This window comes from Pituophis catenifer, unplaced genomic scaffold (genome assembly GCF_029215685.1).
Source record: "Pituophis catenifer annectens isolate HBS135680 unplaced genomic scaffold, rPitCat1.0.hap2 SCAF_4, whole genome shotgun sequence".
NCBI lineage: Eukaryota > Metazoa > Chordata > Lepidosauria > Squamata > Colubridae > Pituophis > Pituophis catenifer.
In genome coordinates, this window is record NW_027256884.1 from 26,923,914 (window position 1) to 26,947,728 (window position 23,815).

A 23,815-nucleotide genomic window follows, 5' to 3' on the forward strand; every position below is an offset into this window, starting at 1 on the left:
GGTTCGGGCAAACTGGTAGTGGTGGCTGTGGGTGGCTCTGCCCACCCGCCCGGACCTAATCACGTCCCATTTATCCACATTTTTGACGCTCTGCGCATGCGCAGATTGCACGCATACACATTTGCAAACTGGTAGCAAAGGTAATTAAATACCACCCCTGATGTGTGGCAACATAAGTGGATCAAATAAATAAATAAATAAATAAATAAATAAGTAAGTAAGTAAGTACATAAATACCTTCATTAATGCTTTTTTTTTGGTCCAGCATTTCAACTGCTGCATGAAATTTTCTGCTTGTATATTTAATATATTTTTAATGTTGATTTATATATGACCTTGTTTTTGTGTGTGTTTGCAATTCTTGAATTGTGTCTGAGCATTAGTTAAAATAGAAAGACTTAATAACAGAGATTTTGCATTCTTCTCCCCCACTCAGATAATACATTAAAGAACTCAAATTACAACTCACTCTCTTTTTGAAGTCAACAGTAAAATTTCCATGGATTTTAAAAGATCCTGGATTTTGCCTTGAAGGGCCACGGATTTCTATTATTAAAAAAACACTAAACGTGCAAAATGTAATCCAATATCACTCATTTCCTGCAAAACCTTTGCCAAATTATCCAAGTCAGAAATGATAAACCTGAACAGCAAGAAAAGATCCAAAATTAAGAAGTGAAACTGAATTTACAATAGGCATATTAAATTGGATTAAAAACTCAACTCCTATCTCTTAAAAAGTACTTTGCCTAGGCGAGGGATTCTCTAGGATAAATCATCTGCTGAAAAGTTAAATCTTTTTGCATAACATTTAGTCCTATGTCACAGTACACAATGACTGAGAGGAATGACAAGCGTTTAGGATTAATAAGACCTGATTCTCTTTTTAAGATGTGAATGAAAAAAATTGAGTTATATCCTTAGTATGGAATAATATTCATGAATAACCTCAATAAATTTGTGTATTTGTGTAAATTTTTAAATTGGATAAATTCACTAATTTTATAGTACTTTCAGTTTAAAGCTAGAAAAGAGGCAAAAGTGAAGAATTACTTCCCCATCAAATATTCCCACTGAACACTTTGAGAATTTATTGTCTAATTAGAAGAAAAATGAAATAGGTTAAAGAAACATATTCAGAGAAAAGAACAGAGATTAAAGAGGAGAGAAAGGTTCCTGTATTTACAGAGAAGTAAATTAGGAGAGCTCACTAAAAAAAGATCCACCGTTACTACACTAGTAGTAGTAGTGTTTCCTAGTTTAGAATATCTTATTAATGGAATATATATTCTAACATTTTTTTAAAAGAAAGGTATATAATAATTCACTGGAATTAACCAATGGAATATAGGTCTGCTGATGATAATTAGGTAAATGAAACTACCAAGGCAGAGGTAGTATCTCTGAACAGTAGAAATGGGAGATACATGATGGGAGATGATTATGTATTTATGTTACCAAATTTCTACACCACTCATCACACTTGTGTGACTCTTGTTGCTCAGGCAGCTGTTTGATGGCAGCTTTTCAGAAACTTTCTGCAAACTGCTATTTATTAAAAGCAGAATTTCATTTTTATTTATTTTTCACATTTCTGAACTGCCCATCTCCCTCCAAGAGAGACTCTGGGCAGTGTACCACAAAATGTTAAAATATAAAACAGTATATATAAACATTAAAAAATTTAAAAGGAGGCAAAAAATTAAAATTAGTAAAAAGGCGAAGGGAGGGCTCTCAGCGGACTAACCAGTCCATGGCTGCATGCTTCCCTGGAGTTCCCATGCCAGGCTGCAGAGCCATGTTTTAACTCCTTTTCAGAAGGCCAAGAGAGTGAGGGCCTTTCAAAAGAATATTTAGAGAAGAATATTCCACATTACACAGTTAACAGCAAAAAAGGCCCCCTTCTATATCCCGCCAGCCAGAGTTCTTTAACTGACAGGGTCTGCAACATACCTCCGCTGGGATGGGCTGATGCAATGCTGAATTCCTACAACCATCAGTTCTATATACTGTATTTTTCACACTGTAAGATGCACTCCCCCCCCCAAAAAAAGTGGATGGAAATGTCTGTGCATCTTATAGAGCGAATGTTGCCGAAGCCCCGCCCACCCGCCCTTTGGCCTCTGCCTTCCAGCAATTTGCCTCCTTGCAACAAACAGCAAACAGCCTGGTCAGCTTCTGCACAGGCTGATTTACCACGAGCAGCTGATTGGCAGTTGGATCAGCCTCCTGGAATACCGTCAATCAGCTGTTCCAGGCTGCAGGGATTGCCGCCGCCGTCCATCTCCGCCTCTGCACGCCCCATTTTCTGCCTTTGTGCATCCTGTTCCAAGCGGCAGGGATCGCCGCTGCCACCGCCTGTCACCTCAGCAAATTGCTGGGAGGCAGAGGCAGATTTCTTTTGTCTTGTTTTCCTCCCCAAAAGCTAGGTGCGTCTTATAATCTGGAGCATCTTATAGTGCAAAAAATACGGTATGTACTTTTCTATACACTCCTATATATAAAACACACACCTTTTTCTATATGACCTAAGAATTCAACTAATGGGCTAACCGGTTTCTCCAGTAAGTGCTTTGCTGGGGTCTTCCTCTTTACTAAGAGCACAGAGAGATCCAGAAATGGAGGGGCTGTGGAGATTCTGTGGGCCTTGAAGAGGTATCAGAAGAGTGACCATGATAGGTCCCAGGAAACCTTTTGACATTGAGGATCTCATAACTCACCCAAAGAGATTTGCCGTGTGTGTTCTAAGCTAATATTTCATCACTATGGGGGGAGAATCCATTATTTCCAAATGACAGCAATAATAAACTCCACAAGGGGCTTCAAGGGAGTGCTTTTATTATAGAGTCCCTCAAGCTAAACCACAAGAACCAGATTGGGGCATGGTTTAAAAAGTGACATATTCTCTCTGTAGGAAGAACCGATCAGACACTCAAGCATCTCATCATTTTTTGCCTTAAATTATTATACCACTGTAACCTCAGGAAGTTACATACTAATTGCAGAATTAGGGTATACCTTTTACATACTAATTAGCAGCTGCTGCAGCATATAATATTTCTTTTGCTTGCATTTCATATATTGTGCCTCCCCTTTATGAAAACACAGTATTTGCTTGCTGATATTTTTTTCTAGGTACTTAGTAGCTAGATAATATGTATTTTCTTATTTATTTGATGATATCAATTCTGAAAACTTTTTGGAAAATCAGTCTTATAACCATAAGTTTACTGCTCATATCTAAAAAAAGGTCTGTAAATCCGTGAAAAATTCTGATTAATGTTAATTTGGTTGCCAGTTTGATAGAAAGATGTATCCTACGAAGTCCTTCTCCCAAACACAGACAGCACATCTGAAGGCTTTTGAGTCAAAGGCCATAGATCTGGAACTACCAGGATGGTGCCTGAGTTGCTTCCCAAAGAAAACCAACAATTTTAAGGTGATATAATGGAGGAGAAAGAAAGGGCTTGAAACAAAACAAATCCATAATGAGGTCAGCTCATGGAAAACAAAAGAGAAAATGCTCCTCATTGTAGTGCTACTACTGAGACAGAACAGGAACGAAGCAGGATAGCATAAGCTATACCCTGTATTCATAAAAGGAAAGAGATTTTGGTGTAGTGGTTACGGCACTGGATTATAAACTGGGAGACCATGAGTTCTAGTTCCACCATAGGCACAAAGTCAGTTGTGTGACTTTGAACCAGTCACAGTCTCTCTACCATGGGAAGCAGGCAACGGCAAGCCACTCCCAAAAGCAGAGGTCTTCAAACTTGGCAGCTTTAAGACTTGTGGACTTCAACTCCCAGAATTCTCCAGCCAGCTGGCTGGAGAATTCTGGGAGTTGAAGTCCACAAGTCTTAAAGCTGCCAAGTTTGAAGACCTCTGCCCAAAAGCCTTGCCAAGAAAATTGGATTAGTCCAGGCAGTCATAAGAAGTCAACACCGACTTGAAGGCACCCCACCCACTCCTCCCCACCCCAAAGTCAAAGGAAGTCAATTTGAACAACCAACATATCTTGTTATTTCTGGCACACATAATCTCCATTCTGCCCTAGGATCAGTAAAAGCCACCTCAAATCGAGGAAGGGAAATCTTTCTTCCCTGCAAGCCAAACTTTCAGGATTGGCTCAATTTATGCTAAACCAAGTATGAATCCAAAAGCTGTATGTAATCCTGACGCACGGTAAATACAAAGGTAGTTTTTCAGAAAGAAGCACCCCTCTACCCATCCCACCTCACTCTCTCTTCAAAATGCTTTCTCCTGGCACAGATATATCCCCCCCACAACCAAAACCCAGAAAACTTCTTGGAGGGACGGGTGGTCTATTCTTTTTCAAAGTGCCATCACAAAAAATAGCATGAATATGCGCTTGCATTAAAAGAAGTGTATTACAATGGGGATCTCGGTTAATTGTATGATGCATTGTACCAACTATGTCCAGCATTCAAGAAATTGAAATCTGGATCCTAATGCAGTCAAGCCTCCTTAAAGATGCAAATTGGAGTCAAACACCGAAAACAGTAGGGTTCTCTTGATCCTTTCACAAAAGGTGCAAAGGACTAATCAGACTCCATTGCTAGGCTGGCCACGTTGTTTACAATAAACAGGAAGAGAGTTAGGCTGTAATTTCCCCACTTAATACTTGGACAAAAGCAATGGCTGGCAGCCTTCACATATTTAGAGGTGCAGCTCATCAAAACATTTCCTTCAAAAAAGTGAAAAAAGCATTAGTGGATTCTAGGCTTGTTGAGGAGCCCTATCTTTGGGCATTCTTATAAAAGAATAAGTCCTGAGCCCCACTTCTGGAGTAACCTGTGAATCAGGCAGGGTTGGGCCAGGGACAGATTTTGTACTTCTCCTAATACCGCAACACACTTCTCTGCATTGATCTCCATTAAATTTGTATTTAATAAATTAAATACAATTAAATTAAAAGTACACAAACCTGCAGAAAGGAACAGAGTGGGATGATATGTAAAAAGATGAAAACTGGAGGGCTGCAGTCTCAGCTGTTCAGCCTGAACAGACATCATGGCCAAATAGGAAAAATGGATTTGGTGGTCCCCACATCCCCGGCCTTGTCAGGTGGTCTGGCAGTGGATTTGTACATGTGTTGGTTGAACAGGATGGCGATGCTACATATTTAACAGGGTCAATCAATCAGAATAGAGCTTGGAGGTTTTCTAGTCCAACCCTCTGCTCAATCAGGAGACCCTATACCAGAGGTCTTCAAACTTGGCAGCTTTAAGACTTGTGGACTTCAACTCCCAGAATTCTCCAGCCAGCATAGCTGGCTGGAGAATTCTGGGAGTTGAAGTCCACAAGTCTTAAAGCTGCCAAGTTTAGAGACCCCTGTCCTATACCATGTCCTATGCTGGCTGGAGAATTCTGGGAGTTGAAGTCCACAAGTCTTAAAGCTGCCAAGTTTAGAGACCCCTGTCCTATACCATGTCCTATGCTGGCTGGAGAATTCTGGGAGTTGAAGTCCACAAGTCTTAAAGCTGCCAAGTTTAGAGACCCCTGTCCTATACCATTTCAGACAGATGGCTGTCCAGTCTTTTCTTAAAAACTTGCAGTGATGGAGCACCTACAATTTCTGGAGGCAAGCCGTTCCACTGGTTAATTGTTCTCACTGTTAGGAAGTTTCTCCTTAATTCCAAGTTGCTTCTCTCCTTGATTAGTTTCCATCCATTTGGAAAATTTGTTGACCCCCTATTCTTAGTGGCGGCCCCTCAAATACTGCTATCATGTCATCCCTAGATCTTTTTTTCCCCTCTAGACAAGCCATACCCAATTTCTGCAACCTTTCTTCATATGCTTTTGTCTCCAGGCCTTTAATAATAATCTTAGTTGCTCTTCTTTGCACTTTTTCCAAAGTCTCAACATCTTTTTTTGTAATGTGGTGACCAAAACTGGATGCAGTATTCCAGGTGTGTTCTTAAAAAGGATTTATAACATGGTATTAATACTTCATGTGATTTTAATTATGGTGTAGGTTTGTGAACTCCTGGAAATTACCAAAAAAAAGCAAATAACATCCAAGCTGTAATTAAATTAGAGATCCAATTTACTACATGCCCTGAATTCCAAATAGAATCTCTTTCTTGTATATCTTCAACTTATTCCAAAACTTGCATGACCCGAGACATAGAAAGCACTACAGCATTACATACAATAACCTTGTATTACTCTCTGCTCTGTTGTTTTGAAGTACTAAATCACTGCAATACCTAAGTACCCACCACAAGACTATATAACCAAGTAGACAGCAGTGGCTTTGTCTGCTTTAACACAGAGAAATGATGGGTGTGAATGAAGCCTCACTAAAATAAAGTCTTTTAAAAATAAATGTTTTTTTCTTATTTTCAGAGAGCAAATGTATTACTATTGTTCAAAGTTGAGGCTTTTGATATAATGAATTACGTGTTTGCCTCTGCTGAAGTAAGTTAACTTTGCTTTAAAAGGAAGGACAAGATCATGAAGTTGCAGAAACAGAAAATATTCCCTTCTTCCAGTCAGGCTCTTTGTCTGTATCCAAGGTTCTGCCATTAGGCACTGTGGAGCAGCTGCTGCAAAAATTAAACAAATAACAAATATTTATGAGATTTACAGGCGATCCCAATCTGTTATGACTTTGGCTTTAGGATTTTACTTCTGAAAGATGGAGGTGAGGAACCTAAATCAAAATGCTTCTTGATTTTCTGCTTCAGGTGCCAAAATAACTTAAACAGCATACAGTATTAAAACAATTTGAAAAAAAGGGACCATAATTTAAATCTCTAATTTAATTAGCTTTGCAGAAAGTTCCACTAATGTATTTTTTTCAGGTATGACAAAATTTAATGCTTCTTCCTCCACTGCTTTGCTGTGTAAGCTCCATTACTACTATCATAGTTCTGGTATGTTGGGGAAAAAATGAGAAAATAATTGTTTGCCAGCTGTTGTTGGTATTTAAAAACAAACAAACCCTGTAACTTCAAGTTTTCATTTTAAATTCTCAAATCATACCAGCCTCAAAATTACAAGGATAAACAGTTGCTTACTCTGCTGTCCTAATGCAAGGCATGTTATTTTGGGAATAAGCATGAGTTTAAGAACAGAATGATAAGATTTTAAGAGTAAAGATAATCAAAAGTGTATCTGCAGGTATGCAAATATTGATTGGCTAATTCCCACTCACTCAGACCCAATATTCTCTCTCCATCTCTCAGCTTCCTTATCTTGTGCAAGATGCCTAGAGACATTTACTATATGGGCATTCATTAACTGCCTTGGTGGCACAGTGGACTAAAGTGCTGTTAAGTAGCACTTAGCTGCCAGCTGCCAGCAATTACTGCAAGTTCAAATCTCACCAGGCTTAAGGTTGACTCAGCCTTCCATCCTTCCCAGGTAGGTAAAATGAGGACCTGGATTGTGGGGGCAATAAACTGACTTTGTATAAAAAGAACACCGCTTGGGGGGGGCGAAAGCCCTACTAAGCAGGTATATACAAAAGTATGAAGTCTATTGCTTAACGCATTGTAAGCCGCCCTGAGTCTCCGGAGAAGGGCGGCAAATAAATCGAACCAATAAATAAATAAATAAACTCATTAAAAAAAACTTAAATTTAAGGGCACAGTTTAATCTTTATTTTCTGCTAATATAACTTCAGTATGATCAACAATGTAAGCCCCTTTCCATCCCTTTGGAGCTTAAAGAACATGGAACATGTTGGTCTAGCAAGATGGCCAAATTTGAAAGTCAGCTGCTGTCCATGAATCACGTATTGGTGCTTGACAATTATTCAGCCTGGGGAAGACCATATCGCATCTTATACCCCCAAATGATCAAAAGCACATGGGCATGGTCATCAACATAGAGACTTGCATCAAGTCAAGCCATTGGTCTGTTAACATGGAGTTGACCCCATGGAAGCAGGAATCTGTGACCTTCTAATGAACAATTCTCAGTAGCTGCAGCCAACATGGCCAATTGTGACAAATGCTGAACATGTTGTTCTGCAAGTAATATGGACAAAGCTTTCCCAACTGTAATCTGAACTGACTGACAGCCATTCCTCAAAAGGCTAAACAGAAAAGATGTTTCTCCTGCTAAAGGTAACTGGCTCAGATATAATATGTGGCAAGTGGTTGTGTTTAAGCTTGTGTCATCATGGGTTTTCTACACTTTTGTTTCATAAAAAATCTAACACACAATAACAGAAGAATGCATTTAAAGAGCTGGTTGTCCACAAGAATGGCTTATTAAACGTACTTAGGCATTTTATTCATGACATTCCAAGTAATCTTTTTGACTGAATCCCCATCAATGGATTTTTCAATCACTCTAAGAAGGTCATATTGAAAAAAAAATCTGTAACATGAGTTTCTCCCTTAAAACAAAGCACCCTAGAATTAAGTAGATTATTCTGGAATTAATTAAGAATAAAATTCTGACCTTGGAAACTCCATAAACTGTCACATTTATTGTTAGTATTGCCATTCAGAAGTAGCAGGATGTCTATAGCCACACGTAGATTAATAATGCAGTAGAAATACTAGTCTTTATGAAAACCTGTATACTCCAGCTGTCTTCTTGGATAAGAGATGCCCTGCAGAGATGGTACAGATCACCTTGTTTCTGCTTTAACAGATTGATGCTTGGATCTGTCAAATCTGACGGAAGACTTTTCCCCAGGCTACAGAACCTTTGAATAATGGTAAGATGCCTAAGAAAATAGTACTTTCTTTGCAGTGTTCTGTATCTTTTGAAGAGCTGAGATTCGACCATGGGCATACATATGATTAATCATTAATTATATTTTCCTTAGATATTACAACAAAGAGAAAACAAATAAAACAAAAGTCTTGTAAAAATTCATTATTCTCTCTCCTTGCTGAAATTCTTACAATAAGTTAAGAAAAATACCTCATATAGACAAATAAACAAGCATTTGGTTTTGTGATAAATCATCAGATTACACAAGAAAATGACTTTGATAAGTGTATCCAAATATTTGCAAAGCCCAATAGAAGCTTTAGCCGCTGGTCCTGTAATCAATAAATACATATGTTCCAACAGGGCCAGCTCCTAGACACTATATCAAAGGTCCCCAATCTTGGTCACTTGAAGATATGTGGACTTCATCTCCCAAAAGGATGATGTATGGACTTCACCTTTTGGGAGGTGAAGTCCATACATCTTCAAGTAGCCAAGGTTGAGAAACACTGCCCTATATGACTGAGACCCTGAGAACAGAGACCCTGCTTTGACCAAGGGGCTCACAAAAGATACTGAGTGTACTGAGATATGTCCCCCAATTCTTCATGAAACTACATAAACATTTTATGTCATTCTTTCCAGAAGTAGCCAATTTGATTTTAATTAAAGCAATGTCAATAAAACAGTTTGCAGATAATTTGTGGACAAATCTGCCACATTCTGATAGCTCAGGGCAACTTGCATCTGAAGAAGCACTCAATGTAGCTCTATCTTTAATCATGATTTGCTCCCATCTATTGACATGAGATGTTTCAGATCTCAAATTCCAAAGAAAAGCTCAAATGGGAAAGCTGGTTCACAAGGATTGTGGAGTAGATCCTGGACCCAAGAAGACAATGTCTCTAGCATCATTTCTAGGTAATGGCTGCCATCTTAGAATGACCTGCTAGAGACCATGCTTACTTCCAAACTAAATTTCATTCCACTTGAATGGCTTAGGACTGGGGTACCTTCTGCCACCAATAGCCTCTCACTGACCAGTACGCTCCCATAGAGAGGGTCTTCTCAGAGTGCCGTCAGTCAAACAATGTCGACTGGCAGCCCCCAGGGGGAGAGCCTTCTCTGTCGGGGCACCCGCCATCTGGAATGAGCTCCCTCCTGAGATACGGAGGATCCCAGATCTGCGCACTTTCCGCTGCGCCCTCAAAACATTCTTATTCCAGCAGGCTTGTCTGCCCTAACCTCCCTTTTTAATTGCTTTTAAATTGATTTTATCATTGGGGTGTTTTAAATCTGGCCAAAGTATTTAATGTATTTTAAAATGGTTTTTAACGTTTGTATTATGTATATTTTACTTTTTTGGCTGTTCACCGCCCTGAGTCCTTCAGGAGTAGGACGGTATATAAATTTAATTATAAATAAATAAATAAATAAAAATCAAATTTGAATCCTATTGAAAACCTCACATTAATATAATGGGGAGAATAAAGGCAGAAGTTTAGCACCCTCATATTTTGTTTTGCAGCTCTCCACAGGCTGCATTATTTGGCATTACATGGAATTAATTAAATACAGGGAGGAGGATTACCTCGCATGCATTTAATAGTTTTTATCTTGCCTGAAATTAATAAGTACTGTTCACTGGCAAGGACCTGAGTCATTTGACAAGATCTTGAGATCTGAAGTTGCACAAAAAGGTAGTTTGAAAACTCCTGATTATTCTGGGAGATAAGAACTAACTGCAAGGCTGCTGTCCAAAATGAACATTTCATGTCACTATACCGTTGCTGCACAATTGAGAAATAAACCTGTTCGCCTGCATGATATATAGATGTCATGTTCAATTATGCTGGTACTTAATTGTATAATTCTTGTTTCTCTTTAAAAAAAAAGGCGGGGGAGGATGCATCTTAAATATGCCCGTGACATCAAGCCAAAAGAAACATCTGTAATTGCTGTACATCAGACAAGACAATTGGTTCCTCTCGTTTAGTATTATCCAGTGTGGGAGCACAACGATTTTTTTGGCTGAAGGCCACATTTGGGGTGGTATCCTTGGGACTACAGGAATGGGGCTAGGACAAGGATCCCCAATCCCCAGGCCATAGCCTGGTGGTACCAATCTGCGGCCTGTTGGGAACCGGTCTGTGCCATCAGCTAGCAAGAGTGTGAAGTTTCATTTGTGCATATGTGTAGCTAGGTAGCATGCATAAAGCCATCCCCACCCCCCCTTACTGCTGCTTCTGCTGCCAATCCAGAAAGCTAGAAAGGTTGGGGACAGCTGAGCTAGGACACAATCTAGAATTAAATAAAGGACAATTAAAAGTTAGGTCCTTTACACATGGCCATTTGCTGGTGGTTTTGGAAAGTCTTTGAGGGTTATACCCAAAACTATAAATGATCATGGGGCCACAGGTTATACAATTTAGTCCTCCAGGTTTCCGAAAAGGCATTTCTCTCCCTTTCTTGATGATCTACAGATTGGGAACTTTTCCATATAAAGAACATGCTACATTGCTGAGACAATGGATGGAAGGAATCTATTCTAAAGGAAGTGACAGCTATTATTTTACAGTTGTCTGTTACTGATTTATCTTCCAGCCATTTAACATCATCAGTCTGCAGAGTTCCACGTCATCGTAACCCCCATTCCAAAAGCAGTTGTGTTTACTAATTCTGGGAATTACGGTATTTGCTTATAGCTTACTGAAATAACCAAACAGGGCTATAATGTCACAGGCCTATTTTTAACTTCCTAGATATTTTTTGCTATGTGGCCTTATACAGGACCTGCTAAATAAGATTTTACTTCTTTAAAGGACTCAACTAGAACAAAAGTACACTGTCACTGTGTACACTGTCATAATTTTAAACTGTTTTTAATAGGGTTGCTGATTTTAATTTTATTTCATTGTGATTTGTATTGGAATTTGTCATTTTGTAAGCCGCCTTGAGTCCCCAGGGAGAAAGGCGGCATATAAATCGCAATAATAATAAATAATAAATAAAAGGAAGAAATTGTCCTAAAAAAGTAAGCATTCTCAAAGATGTGATGGTTTGATTCCTAAAGGCATGAACAATGAAGTCTCCGTTGAGTCCATTTTGGAAGAAGAAAGCAAGCAGAAAGCATTGACAATGATCTACTTGGCAATTGGCAAGAAAAGTCTCTTTTCATTTAGTATGAGGACAAAGTCTAAAAATCCCCCGCTCCCTTGCATCTGAATCATCAAGTATTCAAAATTACAATCATATTAATATTATGGCTACTTTAATACAAACATACACATATTTCCCAGAAAGTGCTTGTATATTCAATTCACTATATATTCATGTATATTAATATTAATATATTAATGTAGGGACGTGGTGGCTAGGTGGCTAGGATGCTGAGCTTGTCGATCAAAAGGTCGGCAGTTCAGCAGTTCGAATCTCTAGTGCTGCGTAACGGGTGCGCTCCCGTTGGACTCCCGTTCTATAATTGAGTCCAACTTGCAAGGAACACTAGGGAGAAGAGGTTCTTAGGGGAAGATGTTATGTACTTCACTTTTATACAGGAGGAGAGGAAAAATACTATGTGGCTGCTTTGTGAAATTTGTACTGAACTGCTGTGGTACTTTCATCAGTGGTGTTTGGACTGGCTCGCAAGAGCCGGTAGTAAAACTGGCGGGAGGCCCCGCCCACCACCCCGGATGTCGTCATCGGTGATCTGCACATACGCAGAAGCTTCTGCACATGCGAAGCAAGGCATGTGCACGAGCAAAGCCAGCATGCACGATTCCGTTGCGAACCGGTAGTAAAGGTAAGTAGAACCCACCCCTGAATTTCATCCTTTATTTGCAGAAGAGATTGGCAGAAGAAACGCACAGAGTATAGTGATCCCAACTTGGCTTCAATTCATGGTTTCATTACATTGTATTATACCTCACAGTGACATATTAATTTCATCAAACTCAACAGATAACATGTTCATTACCTTTCTATTTAGAGCAACACCATCTTCACAATCTAGCACTGCACAATCAACGTTGAGAGTTGGGATCTTCTGTATCTTTCTTACATCATCTGCAGGCACATAGAGAACAGCTCTCCGGGGTATGTAGTTACAAGATGGTGTCACATGATAGTGAACCCTGGGACAAGCTACAGGTAGGAGAGAAGTGGCCCTGTAAAAAAGAGTTTTCCAGTTATTGATCTATATGGAATATATTGCTGCTCACCCCACAGAATCCCAAAGCAGTTCACAATAATGCTAAAGACCAACAATTATTCACAATAAAAAATAGAGCTCAAAACAATCCTTTGGAAAGCAAACATTGACACGGCAGGAGGGTCTTTAACAGCAGAATGGGAAAAAAAGTGGGGTTAAAAATTGCACTGGCTAGTTGACTGACAGTATTAAGCAACTTTTTTTCTTCTTAAATGGCTAGGGTGCTTGCTTTATTTAGTGATAAAGCTTAAATCTCATTATTCAAATTCCACTTTTCAAAGAACATTGCATAAGTCTGGCAAGATCTTACAAGAATGAAACCCAAGACTTGGTCAGTTGAGCATTCTATTCCTTCAACAGTCAACCAGGTGTCTCTGAAATTCCCACCAGAGAATTCCTTCTTGACCATACCTTCGAAAGCATCCCTTTCTCAGTACCAGACATAGTACCTACATATCTTTTGCTCTGGGAAGTTGCCCATCTTCCTTCTAAAGCTATAAAACAGATGTCCCTCCTGCTGAGTGATTTCAAGTTACTTCATACTTTCCCCTTTTTCAATCTCAAGCCAAAATGTCTGATGTAATTGGGAATTTTTTTTTGAAAATAAAAAGATCTGTGGTAACATTGGCTTGGAACATTAATGTGCAATTTGGACAATAAGTTGATCAGAGCTAATTCCTAGAGGTGAAAGAAAAATTATATCAGGAGAGCTGCTATCATTCTCTCGGTTCCTATTTTTTAAAATATAATTTTTTAATTAAGAATTTTAATTGCAGTAGTAAAAACTAATGCAAACTAAAGTTAAAAAAGAAAAGAGAATGGAAAGAAAGAAAGAATAAAAAATACAAGAATAGAATAGAATAAAATAGAATTCGTTATTGGCCAAGTATGATTGGACACACAAGGAATTTTCCTTGGTGCATACACTCTTGGAGTACATAAAAGAAAAGATATATTCGTCAAGAATCATAAGGTACAGCACTTAATGATAGTCATAGGGAAACAGTCAATATAAATCTTAAGGATACCAGCAACAAGGTTACAGTCATACAGTCATAAGTGGAAGGAGATGGGTGATGGGAACGATGAGAAGATGAGAAGATGAATAGTAGTGCAGACTTAGTAAATAGTTTGACAATGTTGAGGGAATTATTTGTTTAGCAGAGTGATGGCGTTCGGGAAAAAACTGTTCTTGTGTCTAGTTGTTCTGGTGTGCAGTGCTCTATAGTGTCATTTGAGGGTAGGAGTTGAAACAGTTTATGTCCAGGATGCGATGGGTCTGTAAATATTTTCACAGCCCTCTTTTTGACTCATGCAGTATACAGGTCCTCAAAGGAAGGCAGGTTGGTAGTAAAAAAAAGAGAAAAAGAAGAAAAGGAAAGAACATAATAAAAAAGAAAAGAAATATATAAGGAAATGATTTCCAACCTTCATCACAAGAAGTATAAACTATCCAAGAATGACCTTGGAATATATATTTAATAAAAATGAATAAATTTAGTAAGTCTTCATCTCCTATAAGGTTAAACAGATATCTCTTCATTCCATAACCCATCCATAATCTATAAGCAAATCCATAAAACATCAGCTTTACAATTCTGGTGTCAGCAAAAAGTCCATAAGGGACAATCTCTGTTGTCTTGGAGGTCCTCATGAAATCTTATTCTTGAATTCCAAACCACTATCTGAGCTGCTTCCTGTCATTCAATTATGTGAAAAGAGTTGCATCTATGAGGACCATATTAATGTCAATGATGACAACATTCTAATATACCAAATATTCTCCAGAATGACTTCTACAACCTGTAGCAATCGTTCAAATTAAGCACATTTGCCGATTTTAAATAATGCGTATCCTTGGCGTTAGTGCCACCCCTCCCTCTTGCTTGGACAGATTTTACAGATAACGATGGTATGATTTTGAAATGACAAAATCCCATTAAATATCCTCTCTCGTGAAAAGAATGACATTCTCCATAAACAACTGGAGCTTGAACAAACACAACTGGCTCTACAAATGAATGAATAAAATAAAAATCCAAATGTACTTTTCCTCGTTCATTGATACAGCTGCAAAACATCTGGATTGTTCTTGCAATCCCAGTTATTGATGTAACATTTTACATCATTCGGCTGTTTTTCACAGCATTAGCAATGATGAATGGCTAAAATAGCCCAGATCATATATGTCTAATTGCATATACATTTGTCCCCATGCACATTTCAATTTACCTCTGGGGATAATGTTTGTTAATTGTACTTCTTTTGTACCCTGGTGGAGGGGAGGAAAAAGCTTCTTACCCATAAAGGGGCTAAGTGTTCTCTTCATTCCCTTTGTTCACACAAGGAGCTAAAGTCACTTCAAGAGGCACTTAATCCCATCATCCATGGTTACAATTGCCTTATAGCTTTAGTCAAAAAGAACCTGAAGTAAATGCAGCTATATTGTATAATTAAAAGAAATTCAGGTGGTTATTTGCCTGAGGCATATTCTTGGTACTAATACATAAAACGACACTCCAGGGATCCTAAATACTGTAGTGTTTTAAACCTGATCAGCTACAGTATCATATAGATCAAGAGGAGGAAAATGCAAAGAGAGAGAGAGAGAAAGGGAGAGAAGAAGAAGAAGAAGAAAAGAGGGGTGTCCGAAGAGCCCCATCTCCTAGTGTGTATTGTAAAGCAAAAGAATAGAGGAGGGTGTTCTACTGTTTGAAGTGACAAGAATTTACAAACATCTACATGAAAGGGAAATAAAAATATCAAGAACAGCAGAGAAGCTGGTGTTTTAAAGAAGAGTTCAGTCACTTCCAATAATCAAAAACTAACATCAAGATGAATCATCCCTTTTATTTAGAATATGATGTTTGTTTGTTTTTACTTTTGGAATAAAGGAACTATTATCATACGAAAAATGCAGAAAAGCATCTCTTCTTGTCTAAAGGATTATTGTTGTTCTTCTACATCTACTCCTAATCCTGAAAGAGATTTTCTTAAATACTGTTCCACTACTTTTAACAGCTAATTTCAAGGCCATAAATGGCTGGAATTCAAATTAATGAATCACACAATTCACACTTTCAGAAGTTGATTCAAGTAAGTGCAGGAAAAGTAAATTAAGTTGAACGGCAATCATGCCAGTCTAGACATCCAATACAATCTGTACATTGATTTTTTTAATTAAATGTTTACCATGATATTTAAGAAAAACCACAAATCGCTGAATGTGCAATATTTGGATTGCTTGATAAATCCACAATTGGTTCTAAGAGCTTTTAAACTTTCAAAGAAGTAGAACTTTGGAAACACAAATTTCTATCCTTCATATAAGCTCCAATTTTGATCACGTTTAAGTTTGTATAAAGATTCACACTCAAAAAGGTGGTGGAGAAACCCAGGTTGAGCCTATTGCAAGTCAAATCAGCACTAAGGACAGTGTCTCTATTTCAAGCTGTCTCAGTTCAAATTACAAGGCTCTTGGGAAAATACTCAGTGTGAACAGCTCACACTAGAAGAGTGAAAAGAACTAACAATACTGTTTAAATAATCAAATGAATGACATCAGGTCTTGGCTCTCAAAGGAAGAGACTAGAGTAGGTAGCTGAGCAACCGCCTGCTAGAAAAGCCAAAAGAAGGAGGAGGGGGAGAGATGATCTACAATCAATAGCTAAGGTGGATTGTATCATACCTGAGAATAGCATTTGAAATGTCTGCATTAGACATTCATGGATATCATGTTCTTTAACAGGTATATAACATAATAGGCGAATGCCTACACTGAAAAGTAATTGTATTAATTCATCAAAGACATCATCTAATCTTATTAATATTTTGTGGCATTATTGCAACCTCTCGATTGCATTTTAATTCATCTTAAATTTTCTAATTTAAAAAGGACATCTAATTACACATACATTTGTTCAGAGCGATCTTTCAAGTATTTCTTCTCTTAATGCCATAGTAAAAACAATTCAAAATAAATGCCAGAGAGGAAAAAGAAAATATTTTCAAAGTCATATATGAACACAAAAACCAAAATGTAATTGATACATTTGTAAAAGAATATGGCTCAAGCATTGAATAATGAACTATTATTACAGATAAATAGGCTCATTCTATCAAATGAGCATTAACACTCCTAAAAGCATTAACACTTTTCATTAATTCATTAAATAGGTTATCACTATAATTCTTACTTTGATTGCAAATATTAAGAACTTGTCCATATTTAGTAAACGCAAGTTATGTTTGCTTAAAATAAAAGTAGAATATAAATAAACATGTAACCATGATTATCATAAAACAAGCATTTTAATATATGGAATATCCTAGAGAGCAAGTTGAATTAATTGTATTCCAAATATGTATAAATTTCGGTCTGGTATTTATGAAAGACAACTTTACATAGATTTCTATGGTGTTTTTTTTGTTTTACTTCATTAAGGTCATACTTCATCCTTGTAGTTTTTAAAATATTTTATCCATTAATTAACTGATTTCTGATAAACTGAGATATATTTTTAAATCTGTTGAATTCCTCTTGAGAAAGGGATGAAAACATTGCCTCTATTTTCTAAGACTGAAGCAATAGTGGTTCTTTATTTAGATCCAGTGAAGACTTATTAAGTATTATTTTAGTTCTGTTGTTTATAATTGCTTTAAATGGACTTTTAAATTGCATTATTTTAACTCTGAATTAAGAGGCACTTTTAGTGCTATTGTGCTTTCAAATAATTTTCTGCTGGTTCATCACCATCTTTGGTTTATTTTCTATGATTTTATTCCATTTTTAGAGTAATTGCTGCTGCCATGATTGGCAGCATGATTGGGCCATGATTCTTATCCTTACTTTTCTCACTAAAGACCCAGAATGCAGACAATTGCTTTTTCAAAACAACCCAAAACTGGAATGTTCAATTTGCTCAAGATAAAATCAGCTAAATAACTAAATTATGCCCAGCATGAGAAGAAATATTTTAATGTTTAATATTAATTTAAGGTTGATGTAGAAATGAAATTATAAATGTAAAAACATCCGCAAACACTGAATAACAAAGCATCAAGTGTAAATAATCAGGAGAAATAGGCTCTGTGTGGATTAGATCCAATCCACCTTGGATCTTATATTTAGAGTACAAATCCATCAAAATAACTGATCTGATGCAATTAGTTTGATTCCAGTTTAATTTTTTCTCATGTGTGAAGCTAGCCACTGTGGCTTATAAAGCATGGTTTGTCTTAATAAGTTAAGTAAACCAAATGGGCTTATTTAATAAACCATAGTTAAAAAGCCACACTTTAATGTGATATATGAATTTATGTTCTAAGTTTCACTAAGCCTGGTTTCAAATTGAACTAAAGTCAGCCTATGTCTTCTTGTTCATCATCAGAATCGGAAGAAATCAGATCAAGACAACAAAAGTTTTATATCAAAGGACTAAATTTTTAGTGGAACTATTAAAATACAAGAACATGAAATCATGGTTTTATATTTATCTATATCTGGGGAATTGGGTGGGGCAATGGCTCAATGGTTAAGTAGCTGAGCTTGTCGGCTGGAAAGCTGACAGCCTAGTTTTGAGACTTGAGCATTGCATGACAGGATGAGCTTCCGTTCTTGCCCCAGCTCCTGTCAATCTAAGAGTTCAAAAGCATGTAAATGCAGGTAGATAAATAGGTACCACTTTGGTAGGAAGGTAACAGTGTTCATTGCACCTCAGGAATATTCAGATCTAGCCTTGCTTTTGCTGCAACCACTAATCCTTAGTAAAAGAACCTAGCACTTTAACCAAATGGAATCGAGGGTCTTTCTTTCCTAGGGACCTAGCTGGGGCAGGTCTGACATAAACGGAGATGAATACTACCACCTAGAGTTGGATATGACTGGACAGGGGAAACCTTTACCTTTAACTTTACCTTTACACCTACATCTATTCAATCACAGGCTCAATGACACTTGTTAGGAATACTTTATCTTGGATTTCTATGGCAAACCCCCCTTCTCTCTCTCTCTTTCTCTCTCTCACAACTTAAATGATACTTCCAATTTCTTCTCTCCTTTATTTATTTATTTATTTTATTTTTATTAGTCATATTTCTACGCCGCCCACTCTCCGAGGACTCTGGGCGGCTTACACCAAAGACAGTATACTAAATAGCATATTGCCCCCAACAATCTGGGTCCTCATTTTACCCACCTCAGAAGGATGGAAGGCTGAGTCAACCTTGAGCCGGTGAGATTTGATCCGCTGATCTGCTGAACTAGCAGTCAGCTGAAGTAGCTGCAGTACTGCACTCTAACCACTGTGCCACCTCGGCTCAATGCTCCTTTAGGATTTCTAAAGGAGCATGCAGCATTAAGAACTCTAAATTCCAGTTAGACTAGTAGTGAGGCACTGAGAACCTAAATGGTATCATCATCATCATCATCATCATCATCATCATCATCATCATCATCCATTTTCAATCCTTCAGAAATACCCTGTAAGTAGATCAACAGCTTTTCTCAACTCAGATGATGCACCTGAGAAAATAAGACCTTACAATCAGCATTCAGCATTTACAATTCAATCTACACCGACTTAAGCAATGGTAAGCAATGGTAAACCTGTAACAGAGCCTAACAGCCTTTTAAAAAAGTATTTTCCAAGCTAAGAGCTTGTAGTTTCTGCTTTGGGATTAATGCTAAAACTAACCTTAAACATAGCTTTGGTCAGTTAAAGGGACAATCATAAAGATAAATGCCTCCTGATTTTTTAAAAACGCTTAATGAACAAATTAAAAATTCTCCCCGTGCTTTTAATCCAGAGTAGATAAATAAATACTGTTTCTGTGCACAATTATTTTTAAAATAAAACTAAACAGTTAAAAAGGCCAACCTGCTCCCAGAAGCCATTTTGCGTATCAGTTTACAAAGTACACGCGTGTGCACACAGTAGGAGTTTCTTATCTATCTTTCACAGGTGCCATTAACTTATATGGCTGTGATTGCCGCCAGCCACATCCATTTGGGCAACAGAGCAATACAATAAAACCATTTGAAACTTGAAACTTAAGAACCAAAGGTGTGCTGTTCTCAGCAGGCCTCGGTTTCCTGGAATCCTCTCTCTTTCCCTTTGAAAAACTTTAATCTAGGGGGAGAATTTCAACATCAGCATCTTCCAGCACCACAGGTGCCTTGTTTATTTATTGGTTTGTTTATTTGTTTGTTTATTATTTCAGTTTTTTTTTTTTTTAACAGGCAGATCTGCAAAGCCAACCTTCTCTTCTGCACAATGTTTCACAGAGGCTGGGAGTCAAGAAGACAGAGATGAGCATAATTACACTGAAGATACAACTATTTGGCCCATGAAAATTGTGAAAAGGTCCCCTCTTCGCTCTCCAGGGCAGAGGCATTTCAGGCAGTCGCTGTCACTCTCTGCGTGGGCAAAGGGTGGCAATGGCTAACAGATGAATAAGAAAAGGGGCAGAAAGAACACAAGGCGACTGGCAGCTATTCAACTCCAATCTCGCTACTGATGCCCCCCTTCCCCCCCCCCCAGTATTTCTGAAGTCCTTGGAAACAAAATCCATGATTTCAGCAGGGAAGTAAATTCCAGGGCCTCAAGCAAACGGACAGACTGGCTTCAGGGGGCTTTGGGATGAAGTTTTTGAAATGAACAGCTCAGGTTTTTGATATGTGAAAGAGCTGCCAAAGAACTTTCTGATAAGGCCTGGGGAATGTGGAGTTGTAGAAGATTCACCTATCATTGGATTGGCACACATTTTCATCAGGCTTAAAGCCAAGGAATCAAAGAAGCTCTTTTATTCAGATCAACATTGTCTACTATGATTGAAACTGCAGCCTAATTCCAGGGAAATTCACTGGAACTTCCATCATGGAAAGCATCTGTCCTTACTAGAATATTTATTTATTTTTATGACATATATTTTTCCTTTTTGTCCATAGGCACTGAACAGTTTTCCTAATACAATGCTCAATTCTTAGATTCCTGGCCATTGTGATCAGGATTCTAAGTGTTTACGGTAATTATGCAAAAGTTAGACAACACTCACATCTAAAGAATTGTTCAAAATTCTTATCACAATTCAGGGCTATCAATTCCGGGAAAGGTTTTTTTATCATCATCTGCCCTAATTCATTCACAACATTTTACACCTGACCAAGACCACCATGACACATACCGTATTATATAACTATTCTATTTCTCCCAAAAAATAATCTACATTTTTTCTTACTAGAGGATATCAGTGAGGAAAGAAATTCTTTTCTGATTCTCTCCCTCTTTTTCTCTCCCTCTCTCTCCGCCTCTTCTATTTTTCCCCAAAAATAATCTATATTTTTGCTTACTAACTAAAGGATATCAGTGAAGAAAGAAGGGTTGTCCTTGGAGCAATTTCAGCAGAAAACATTCTAATGTTTGCTTGAAGGAAAAATAATTTGAAAATATAACATGCTATTTAAATGTGCCTTTATGGGTTGTGAAAAGGGACAGTTGTTATTGTCTTAGCTACTATTATGAAAAGATTGAAATATGTATGCACACATCCACACCCACACCCACACACCACAAAGAGGATCTTATTTATAAGTTGTTCTTCAGAAAAGAAGAAACAATTCTCTCAGAAGTTAAGACAGACATTCAATTCTTTGTTCGCACTGATGCTACGGGTTTTCTCTAGCTTCCACAAAAGGATTATCAAACTTGATAAACCAATTTTGAGTACTTTTTGGCATGAGTGTAAATTTCTCTCATAATGAGAGACTTTTTTTTTTTTTTTTTTGCTGTTAATGATTGAATGCTATGTTCCAATTCCTCAGTCGGTACAGATGCTGAACCCCAAGCATCTCACTGCTGAGGGATTTGGTCTCACTTCATCTGTGATTATGACATTATTTTACTCATGTGCTGGGACTCAACTTATTGTCAGGAACAGGCAATTATGGAAGCAACAAACAGGTTGAATGTGGCATCACTATCTAGCAATCTGGAATCTGCTTCTCCCAAAGACCTTTAGATTAAATCAAAGTCAGCATGCCTAGTAATGATGATTAATTGGGAAAAATATAATTGCACCCTTTATATTGTGAAGATAGTAGAGACTGCAATGATCTTTTGTATGAAAGAAGATGACAAATAGCAAATACGCTTCAAAGCTCAAGCATGTAATCTACAATCTACTATTTGAAAAAAAAATGCTTAGCTTGCATTTAAGGTGACATAAATCTTTACTATTTAGATTTTAATCTAGAAAACGGAATATTCATTTTAATTTATTTACCGATAGAGTGGATTTACTAATCAGGAACACTTGTCAATACAGGTAGTTCTTGAATTTCAAAAGTTCATTTAGTGATCATTCAAAGTTACAATGACACTGAAAAAAGTGACTTATGACTATTTTTCACACTTAGAACTGTTGTAAACATCCCCATGGTCAGATGATCAAAATTTGGACTTTTGGCAACTGGTTCATATTTACAACATCATGTGATCACCTTTTGTGACCTTCTGACAAGCAGAGTCAATAGGAAAGCCAGATTCACTTAACAACCATGTTACTCACTTAACAACTGCAATGATTCACTTAACAACTGTGGCAAGAAAGGTCATAAAAGGGGTCAAAACTCACTTAACAAATGTTTCACTTAGCAACATAAATTATGGGCTCAATTGTCATAAATCGAGGACTACCTGTACTTCAGTGTTATTTTGTTAGACCAGTTAGAGGACTATAGGAATAAATAGGAGTATTAGTTATTTATTTTGAGGCATTTCTATTCTGCTTTCCTAAATCATAAAGCATAATTATAACTTGTCTTCCATGACAAAATCAAAGGAAATAAGAAAATATTATCAACTGTACAATATATATTACTAATTGTCTACTGTTCACGATTATTACTGTTCATAAAATATTAATTTTATTTCTAAAACATGGTAATGTACCTAAATTGATTTTCAAAAATGTGGAAGTGGAACCAAATATCCCATGTAATTGGTATGTAGAAAGATGTAAATACGAATCCCATCCAAAATCTCAATTTTTACACGGTCACAATAACTATTACTATTTCAGTAATCATCTCCAAGGTAATTCAAGACTGAAACTGACTACAGTTCTTTTCAAGCCTTTTTTGAATGTGTGTGTGAACTTCAAAGTGGATGGAAGTTCCTCAATCTTTATAACTTCCACACATTCAGAGGATGTCTGGAAGGGATCTGGGCTTGTGCTTGCTTGTATATGAGCATTATTCTCTGTGATCTGGGGCTCCGAGGAAACAAAGCCTTTTGCTGAATGCATGAAAGTCACTGATGAAATGGCTAAATGTTCACTCCTCATCTTTTATGTACTTTCAAGTACTCACAAGTTCAGGTGAATATCTGAAGGTTTATGAATCTGTACTTAAATGTCCTGCAAAAGTGATCTTTGCCTCCTGCTATGAGGTGTGGTTGAATGGCCAGTACCTGCCCGTCCATCTGGATCTAGAAGTCCCACAGGACCTTTGCCCTGCTCTTCTCCAAGACTTACTATGGAATTTCCCATTTGGACTTGAGAGGGCCCACACACTGTTCAGATGCTTCTGCACACAATGCCAGCTACGTGGTTGCATCACTCAGTAAACATTGCCTGCATCTTACATCCTGTGTTGAACTGTCTTTGAGGCCCCTCCTCATAGTCTGCACTTCAGCTCCTGTCTAGTGAGGTAGACTTTTGTTTCTATGGATCTGGTGCTTAGTGCCTCTTCTTCTGCTGCTATGATCAGTGTCTCAGGACTGTTTTTAGTCCAGCTCTTTCAAGTCACTGGTAGGATTTCCCAATGTTTTAAAGGATAAGTTCAGAAAATAATGGTTATACACAATGAAGACATTTTCAAATTTAATAGATGGATGCAAAGTTCTC

The 23,815-nt window shown here is 37.6% G+C and overlaps 1 protein-coding gene across 2 annotated transcripts in view; it reads right to left on the reverse strand.

The window, feature by feature from the left end:
• The window catches only part of CLYBL (citramalyl-CoA lyase), a 183,631-nt gene that overhangs the window by 65,877 nt on the left and 93,939 nt on the right, over nt 1–23,815 (reverse strand). For both annotated transcript variants that reach the window (XR_011600369.1, XM_070943211.1), the window contains exon 2: nt 12,677–12,866. Coding sequence is in view for 1 of the 2 variants with exons in the window: in XM_070943211.1 (XP_070799312.1) it covers nt 12,677–12,866 (190 nt within the window). In the remaining variant the exon portion in view is untranslated. The remainder of the gene's footprint in view (nt 1–12,676; nt 12,867–23,815) is intronic.